The sequence below is a fragment of the Vitis vinifera genome, chromosome 16 (assembly GCF_030704535.1).
Source record: "Vitis vinifera cultivar Pinot Noir 40024 chromosome 16, ASM3070453v1".
NCBI lineage: Eukaryota > Viridiplantae > Streptophyta > Magnoliopsida > Vitales > Vitaceae > Vitis > Vitis vinifera.
The window spans coordinates 20,410,975-20,420,148 of NC_081820.1; the positions used below are offsets into that span (position 1 = coordinate 20,410,975).

The following is a 9,174-nucleotide window of genomic DNA, read 5'->3' on the forward strand; positions in this document are numbered from 1 at the left end:
TTAAAATGTGACAAAAGTAAGCATATTTTCCTAAATTTTTTTTATACTAGTGACTTCCAAGAGAACAATAAAATTAATATTCATTTGGTTTTGATTAATTTTTTTCCTTTAAAATTGAACATGTCAATGTGATTCTCCAAATACGATGCACTTTGAACATTTTTCTAAAAGAAGAAAAAATGTTTGCATATGGTTTTGATTTAGAGCAAAAGAAGAAAATTTAGGTGAGTTCATTAACTACTACACTAACCAAATTAGAGAGAGTCTAGGAAAATGAAATGTTCCAACCTACCCTAATGAATTAACAATTATAAGCCACGGAGCCATCCCATGGTTGTGACAATTCAACCATACTAAAATAATCATATTTACCATGTTTTTCAAACCCAAGAGGCACACAACTTCATATATATTGACGAATTTGTCATGAGGATTCTTTTTTAATTTCAACTTAGCCTAAAAAAGGTATTTCATGCTAAGTATTACCAATTGGTGTAATATATATTGTTATTAGTGTTTAGTTGGTAATTATTGATCCTTGAATTTGGAAGTATTTGTTATTGTAAAAATGCTTTAACAACATCTCATTTTGTGAAATCTATAAATTTTGATCACATTTGAGATTTCACCCTATGATATATATGTTAATTAATCAATGTTAGTAATGTAGTGAATTTAGAATTCCAAATCAATCTCATAAAGAAAATGACATGGTCAATAAAAGAATTTAAGTGGAATATCTTATTACAAGTTCAAAATCACAATCATCCCAACTACTCAAAATCTATTATTATTGATTTTCTTATCAAACTCAATCCACGTGATTAATTTTCTACCTCCTACTATCTTTTCACAATTCATGGTCAATGCTTTGCTAATTCGAAATCACTTCACCCTAATTAATCTTTAGGATCTAACCTAGCTACATCTTACCAATGACACTAAAATGGATGAATCATATAATGAACTCATATCTAATTTAAACATTTAAATGAAATCTTGTCAATGACACACAAACTCTCCATGATGATCTTCCGTTGGCCCATTTTTGCTCCCAATTTCGAGTTCCGCCATCGTGGAAGATCCATCTATGTATTCCCTCCTTGGGACTAATAATTTGAGTTTCAAAAGTTTGAATTTAAGCTTGAAATGTTTGGTTTTAAAATGTGACAAAAGTAAGCATATTTTCCTAAAAAAATTTTATACTCGTGATTTCCAAGAGAACAATAAAATTAATATTCATATGGTTTTGATTAAATTTTTTTTTCCTTTAAAATTGAACATGTCAATGTAATTCTCCAAATACGATACACTTTCAACATTTACAGAGCTTCCATTCGTAATGTAGGTGAAGCTATTTATTAGCAGCAAATCCTTACTTCTCAAACTTTCAAACCCACTTGATAAAGCCCAAAAAAAAAAATCACAATTTTTGCTACTTCATCTTTCACCAAGAATCTTCTCTCCCATGTACCTGCATTAGAAAATTAAAAGGAAAAAAAAAATCAGTAATAATGGAAAAAAAAAATACGAATATTTGATTATGATAAACGACTAGGTACCTTCCAAGCATCATAACAGTAGCTTGTGGATTAGTCCCCGGAGAGTGATTAAAGGTGGAACCATCTATAATTCTTAGCCCATCCACGCCAATAACCTTGTAGTCTGGCTCCACCACTCGCCCAACATGGCAGCCTCCATGATAATGCCAGATCGTCATTACAGTGTCTATGCAAAACTGTTCTAAGAAGATGGAGGCACCGACATGTCTGGGCCGCAAGTTCACTGGGGAATATACCATCATATCTATTAGAAGTTGGACTCGTATGTGGGGGAATCGGAACTTGGAGAAGGCTTTTGAGTTTATGACTTTTATGATGGTGCGCATGCCTTCCACACATCTCTGGAGGTCCTCGGGCTCCTCGAAGTAATTGAAGGTGACATATGGGTTGTCTTCTGGGTTGGTGGTTCGGAGCTTCAGGTGGCCTGTTGAGATCGGACCTTTGATCTTCTCAAGGATGATTCCACCTCTCACTGTTGCTTTCATCATGGTGTTCATGGCTTTATGGGCTTTCTCCGTACCTTTTGGGTTTGTAGAAGCATTGGATAACTGTTCAGGAGGCCTGTGAAACCAAGAACGGATGATATCGGAACCGCTAGCGGCTTCGATGTAACTCCCAAACGTGGTGATGCCCACGACTTGGATGAGGGAATTTTCGACGGGCCGTGGAGAGGGAATGGGCAGGGCATTCATTGGGTTGTCAGCCATGCCTTGGCCAACCATGGGCTGCTCCAGAATCACTGGGATACCATGGGCCTTAAGATGGGACTCAGGCCCAATTCCACTCAGCATCAACAATTGTGGGCTTCCAATCGCGCCAGCTGACAATATGATCTCGCTCTTGGAGTCCCTCCTATACGCATTATGCCTGACTCCTACTTCATCTCTAAATATCACACCTGAGGCTATTGGCTTTGATTCTCCTGCATCAACCATCATCATAAAGATGAAAAAGCATTAATTTCACAATCATATCAAACATATTGCCCAACATTCAGAATATCTCATTTTTCCTATAGAACAATGCTATTTTATGTTGTCAGAAAATCACTTGACATTTTCCATTTTTTTTAGATTAATGTTCGTAGCAGCTTATAAAAATGGGTATCCCCCAAACAGATCATCAAATATATACAAGGTTATGCAAACCCTAAACTAATGTTTTTCGTCCTTAATTCTAGGGGTTTGTGATCCAAAAATATATACTGTATCAACACGTTATTAAGTCTTACCATGCAATCTAAACTCAATCTTCTCCACTGTTGCATGTAAGAGAACAACAATATTTTTAGGGTTGGCATACTCGAGCAAATCAGCAGCAGTGTGTCTGTGATCCTGATGATCGAATATGGTTCCGCCAACTTTAGTCCCATACAAATGTTCATAGCTAAATCCATTGTATGGCAACACACCTGCCTCCAGCAATCCATCTCTGACAGCAGACTGCCACTGCAGCATCGGGGGCTTGAACACCACCTTCTTTTCCACCCATTCATAAGACTCCTTCACCAGTCTTTCGTCCCAGCCTGAGCTTTTTACTTCGCCGGCGCTAGCTCTTGAATAGAAACCAGCATTCAAGGCGCTTCCACCACCTAGAACACGGGCTCGAGTGTTGAAGACTCCATCTTCTGAGATGAAGGATTGGGAAGGTGATAATGGAGAATTGTCCAAAATGTTGGCAAAGAACGAATCCAGGTTTCTTATCTTAGGGTTGCCATAGGGCGAGCCTCCTCTTTCAAGCACCAAAACGGTAGCGTTTTGGGAGAGAGTTGCAGCCAATGCACAGCCAGAGGTTCCACCCCCAATGATTATATAGTCGTAATATAGGTTTGGTGGAGCCTGTTTTGCATCTTGGAGGAATGAATAATTGGGAGCTGCATAGGGAGAGTATAACAAGATCCATTTTAATGGAGAAATTAATAAACAGAGAAACAAAGCTTTGAATCTTATATTTTTCTGATCTTGATATGTAATGAAATATCAGAATTCAGTGAGAAATTCATACCTTTCTCTGAGTAACAGAAGCCATGAAAGAACAGTAATACTCCAGCAAGAATTGCACCAAAATTTCTCCACCACCTCAAACCCATAATCTAATTAACTTCAGGATCCCAACCTCAAAAAACACTTTCTGGGACTTCTCTAGAAAATCAAAACACTCAACTTATCAATCTCTACCGCGTTACATGAATGAGCTCAAAACCATGCAAGGATATCGGTTTCAATCCACTGGAGACATGAAGTTGTAGCTCAACAACAAGAATTGCTTGCAGCCATTCCTGCAGGGATATAAAGATTTTAGTTCAGTGCCCAAGAAGGTAGCTACCCAGCTTGTTGAAATGCCAATATCCCTTCCCTTTTATCCCTTTGGCTGTAGAAAAGGGTGCCCATACAGCTTTTTGGTAGAACTTGCATAATTAATATGGTATATATGGTTTGGTTAATTTAGTAGACCCTGAGACTTCGTAACTGAGAGTTGGTAAGTGATTAATGTCTCCAATTAATGAATATCCAAAAGATATCATCAATCAAAAGATGCCATCAATCAGCCACATATATTTTAATGTTCTATTATTTTTACTTCAATCTCATTGTGTTTGTGACTTATATTTGATCTCTTATTTGTTTGTTTTATGGCAACCCACTTGTGAAATGCTTTGGCCCAGTCTCTAGATTCTCTACTCACATTCCAATGAGGGGAAATTACTCCAAGGAGAATGAGGGTTTTGATTAGCATCTTGAGATGTTTTCCGAGTAAGGCAACAAATTAATTTTCTTTGAAGTAGTTCAACTGCATGCTGCCCCTCAATGAAAAGTGGAGTCCCAGAAATTTAAAGCTTGGTAATGGAGAATGAGGTGGGACTGCCTTGGATTCTTTGAAAACGGAACTCATAATAAAACACAAACCTGCCTTTATCATGGTTGAAAATTTATTGGCCGAAGAGTTAGTAGCCCTTAATAAATGCATTAACTCTTGGGTTGTTAAGAAAGATGCTAAAGCCCAAGTGGTGACCGTTTTCAAAAATACTTATGAAAAATAGCCTTTTAAGAATTTTAATTGATATTTTGTAAAACAAAAGTCAGTTAGAAGATATGAAATATTTTTACCATATTTTTAAATATATTTTAAAAATATTTTCTATATCTAGTTCTATATTTTTAATTATTATACATATTTATATATTTATTTTTTTAAACAATTATTCGAAAATAATTAAAAACGACTAAAAGATATTATTTAAAAACACAACATTTTATATTTTTAGAAAGAGAATAGTATTCTAATTGACAAAAGTGTTTTCCTATTTTTTCATTTTAAAGGACAAAATATTGTTTTTTTAAACAGTTATCAGGCCTAAGTCTTGTTTTTTTCTTTTTCTTTTTTCTTTTTTCCTTTTTTTTTTAACTCCTTAAGTTTGATATTTTTTTATAGCATTTTTCCTCTAAAATTGAATATGTCAATGTGATTCTCCAAATACGATACACTTTGAAAATTTTTCTAAAAAAATAAAAAATGTTTGCATATGGTTTTGATTTAGGGCAAAAGAAGAAAATTTAGGTGAGTTCATTAACTAATACACTAATCAAACTAGAGAGAGCCTGGGAAAATGAAATGTTCTGACCTACCCACTTCTAATGAATTAACAATTATATGCCATGGAGCCATCCCTTGATTGCAACAACTCAACTATACTAAAATAATCATATTTATCATGTTTTTCAAACCCTTGAGGCACACAACTTCATATATATTGACGAATTGTACAATATATATGACATGTCAAAAGGATGTTTTTTTAATTTCAACTTAGCCTAAAATAGGTAATTCATGCTAAGTGTTACCAATTTGTGTAATATATATTTTTATTAGTGTTTAGTTGGTAATTATTGATCCCTAAATTTGGAAGTATTTGTTATTGTAAAAACGCTCTTACAATGTCTCAATTTGTGAAATCTATAAATTTCACATTTGAGATTTCACCTACCATTGACCTATGATATATGTGCTAATTAATCAATGTTAGTAATGTAGTGAGTTTAGAATTCCAAATCAATCTCATAAAGAAAATGACATGGTCAATAAAAGAATTTGTGTGGAGTATCTTATTACAAGTTCAAAAATCACAATCATCCCATCTACTCAAAATCTACTATTATTGATTTCCTTATCGAACTTAATACACATGATTAATTTCCTACCTCCTACTATCTTTTCACAATTCATGGTCAATGCTTCACTAATTCGAAATCACTTGACCCTAATTAATCTTTAGGATCTAACCTAGTTACATCTTACCAATGACACTAAAATGGATGAATCATAGAATGAATTCATATCCAATTCAAACATTCAAATGAAATCTTGTTAATGACACACAAACTCTCCATGATGATCTTCAGTTAGCTCCTTTTTGCTCCCACTTTCGAATTCCACCAAAAGATCACTCTATGTATTCCCTCTCTGGGACAAATAATCTGAGTTTTAAAAGTTTGAATTTTAAGCTTGAAATGTTTTGGTTTTAAAAGGTGATAAAGGTAAGCATATTTTCCTTTTCTTTTTTTTTTTATATATACTCATGACCTTCAAGAGAATAATAAAATTAATATTCAATAGATCTTCATAAGATAATCTAGTAAATCTATTCACAAAAGTGTTACAATTAGATTGAATTGCAAAAATTGAGAGATTTTATCCAATTAGATTCTACTAAGAAAGTTTTTAACAAGGTACTTCTAATGATCAAATCATTTATAGAATATTATACTCTTTCTTTTACCAGAGGTTTTTCCATCCAATTTTCCCTAGTAAAGTTTTAACAAAATATATTTTTACAATATCTAAGGAGAGAGTACGATAAAATATGATAATTTGTCAAATTATGGGAACTTATATAAATAACTATACATATGTATGTAAATCTTTTCCAAACTATCTATGAAAGAGAGACACCTTGCTAATGAAATGACATTCAATTCTCTATGAGCATTCTGATTTACTCTTTTTCAATTTTTTTTCTTCTTTTAATTCTTTTATTTTGCACCAAGAAATGATAAATTACAAAAATCATCTATGTACTTTAAGTCTATTTTTACTTAAATCTTTAAACTTTTTTTAAAAAATAATGTTAATTCTAAGCTATCTCAAATATTCACTAGATCATATAGGTAGAATTTTTTATTAAAAATATTTTTTAAAAAATCCATATGACAAACATACAACCGAATTAAAAATATTCAAATATATCATAGAGAAAAACATGCAAATTATTTTTAAAAGAGGTGGACTTATCTATACCAATTTTCTCTAAATTCAGTCAATGAGGGTGACATTGCCCAAGGCCCAAACTTGTTCACAGGCCCATTCCAAATTTTGTACCCATCACATTTTTCATTTTTGCAATGCTTATTAAAAATTTTCAAATTATTTCTTGGACTGCTTTAGTATATTATTTAATGTATTTATTATTAAATAAATAAAATTAAAATGTGGAAATCCAAACTCTTCTTCACCGCAAACCAAGGTCTGTCAGTACTTTTGCGTATCCATGCACATTTCATGGAATGGTCGAAGCCCAACTAATTGTCTCGGGCTAAGATTGCGGGCTAAGATACCGGTTGGCTCAAGCTGAATTGGGCTTCATACAACTTACCCACCGTTAATTTCCACACATGCCTAATCCAAACTCAATGTGGCCTGCAACAAGGCTCATGTTATACAACAATCAATCAGAAACGATTTTAAAAAATAAATAAATAAAAATAAAATAAATTAAAAAAAAAAAGGTTTATTGTATTTTACCCCATAACTATACCATGTGTTGCACATTACCCCCTCAAATTTAAAATCAAACAATGTATTTTCCATGTTTTAAAATTATATGTAATGTAAAATGACAGTGTTACATTTTTAAACGCATGTACTCTCCATGTGACCGAAGGCAAAAAAGTCATTTTCTTTTTATAATTGTAGCTCTCTCTTCAACAATAGCCCCAGCCGCCCTAGTTGTAGCTTTGACAACTAATATTAATGCCTCCACAATTTCCTCAAGTGTTAAACTAGGGTTTTTCAAATAAGAGCTTAGTAGTTCGGACATCAAATTCATTTGAAGTCATAGCAACTAGAGATAGATGCAAAGTGGCATCCTGATCAAAACTTTGTTTCTTCACTTTAGCAAAATCTAAATTTAATAAAAATAATTTGAAAACCCAGCCAAGTTATGATCTTTCACATCTAAATTCAACATTAATTTATCCAAATTTCAAATCAGAATTAGAATTTATTGAAAGAAATGAAAAAAAAAAATCAAATTTGAAATCCAATATGAAATCCTCCTATGATTTTCCAAAGAAAAACATAGTAACAAACTCAAACAAAAACTCATACAATCATTCAATTGAGTTAAGCACAATAAATTCACAACCTAACCTTAATTTACAAAATTGTCTTTCCTTCTCATAACCTCACTTTTTTCTCCACAACCAAACATAACATTATCAAAACACAATTCAAAACAAAAAACAATTCAAATCAACAATATGCAGAGAATCCAACCCCAACTCTTTTGAAAGTTGACAAATTCCCCAATCAATCAACACCCTCACATCCAAAACAAGCAATTCAATAAATAATAAAATCAATCCACGCCACCATAACCTTGATTCAAGAAAATTCCACAAATTGAATAAAAAAAATCCAACAATGACTCCGAAATTAGGGTTTCAGAGAGATGCGAGAGGCGAATACAGTGGAAAGAGAAAAGTCCAGCATTAGCTTCCTTGGGATTCTAAGGCTTCAAGTTGGGGATTTAGCAGAAGCAACTAGGAGGTATGATCGATAGGGAAAGGAGAACGGGAGTTTAGGGTTTTAAAATGACAATGACCCTTTTGCCTTGACTTAAAAAGAAAATGACCATTTTGCCCTCAATCACGTGAAAAGCACATGTGCCTTTTGTCCAAAAATATAATACTGTTACTAAAAAAATATACATTGTATGTAATTATAAAACATAAATGGTACATTGTTTGATTTTAAACTCGAAAGGGCAATGTGCAAAATTAAATATAGGTTAGAGGTAAAGTGTAATAAACCATTTTAAAAAAAAAATGTTTTTACAATGAATTTAGTGACACATCACTTTTTTAATAAAATATATTTATAAACGATATTTTTAGAAGAAGTACTAGTTTTTAAGCTGACCTCATCATGAAAAATATAAAGATTAAAGGGAGTTATTTTCATTAATTTTCTAATCAAAATTTAAATTTGGACCCTTATAATATAAAGTTGGTATTGTTAAATTAACAAATATTAACAACTGTCATGACAAAATGAGATTGGATGTTGGGGGCGGCCGACCTCCATGAATTATTTTCTAATTCACTTGTAAAATATGGGTGAATAAATTGGGATGACCAAATATTCCTGCGTGTGATATTACCTAATCCATGATTAAATTATTGTTTTTTCTAAAAAAAGGAAATTTATTCAACCGCCTCCTTTTAAGTTAGGATGGCAACACATCCCCTCCAATGTATTTAAAATAATTATCATCCTCATCCATTAAGAAAAAGAAAAAAAAAAAAAAGAACGTTCCATGCCCACCAACTTTAAC

General features: G+C 32.8%; 1 protein-coding gene across 3 annotated transcripts; it reads right to left on the bottom strand.

Moving 5' to 3' along the window:
• Positions 1-1,336: 1,336 nt before the first annotated feature.
• LOC100241724 (protein HOTHEAD) lies at positions 1,337-4,077 on the bottom strand. 3 transcript variants are annotated; one of them, XM_059743454.1, is made up of 4 exons: positions 3,567-4,024; positions 2,974-3,435; positions 1,559-2,484; positions 1,337-1,470 (listed from the first exon to the last, which is right to left on the bottom strand). In XM_059743454.1, exons 1-4 carry the CDS (start codon positions 3,649-3,651, stop codon positions 1,441-1,443), a joined length of 1,503 nt encoding a protein of 500 aa, XP_059599437.1. In that variant the 5' UTR covers positions 3,652-4,024; the 3' UTR covers positions 1,337-1,440. The 3 variants fall into 3 exon arrangements, with proteins under 3 accessions (XP_059599437.1, XP_059599436.1, XP_059599435.1); XM_059743453.1 differs by having other exon boundaries at positions 2,794-3,435; positions 3,567-4,015; XM_059743452.1 differs by having other exon boundaries at positions 1,337-2,484; positions 2,794-3,435; positions 3,567-4,077.
• Between the last annotated feature and the right edge of the window lie 5,097 nt (positions 4,078-9,174).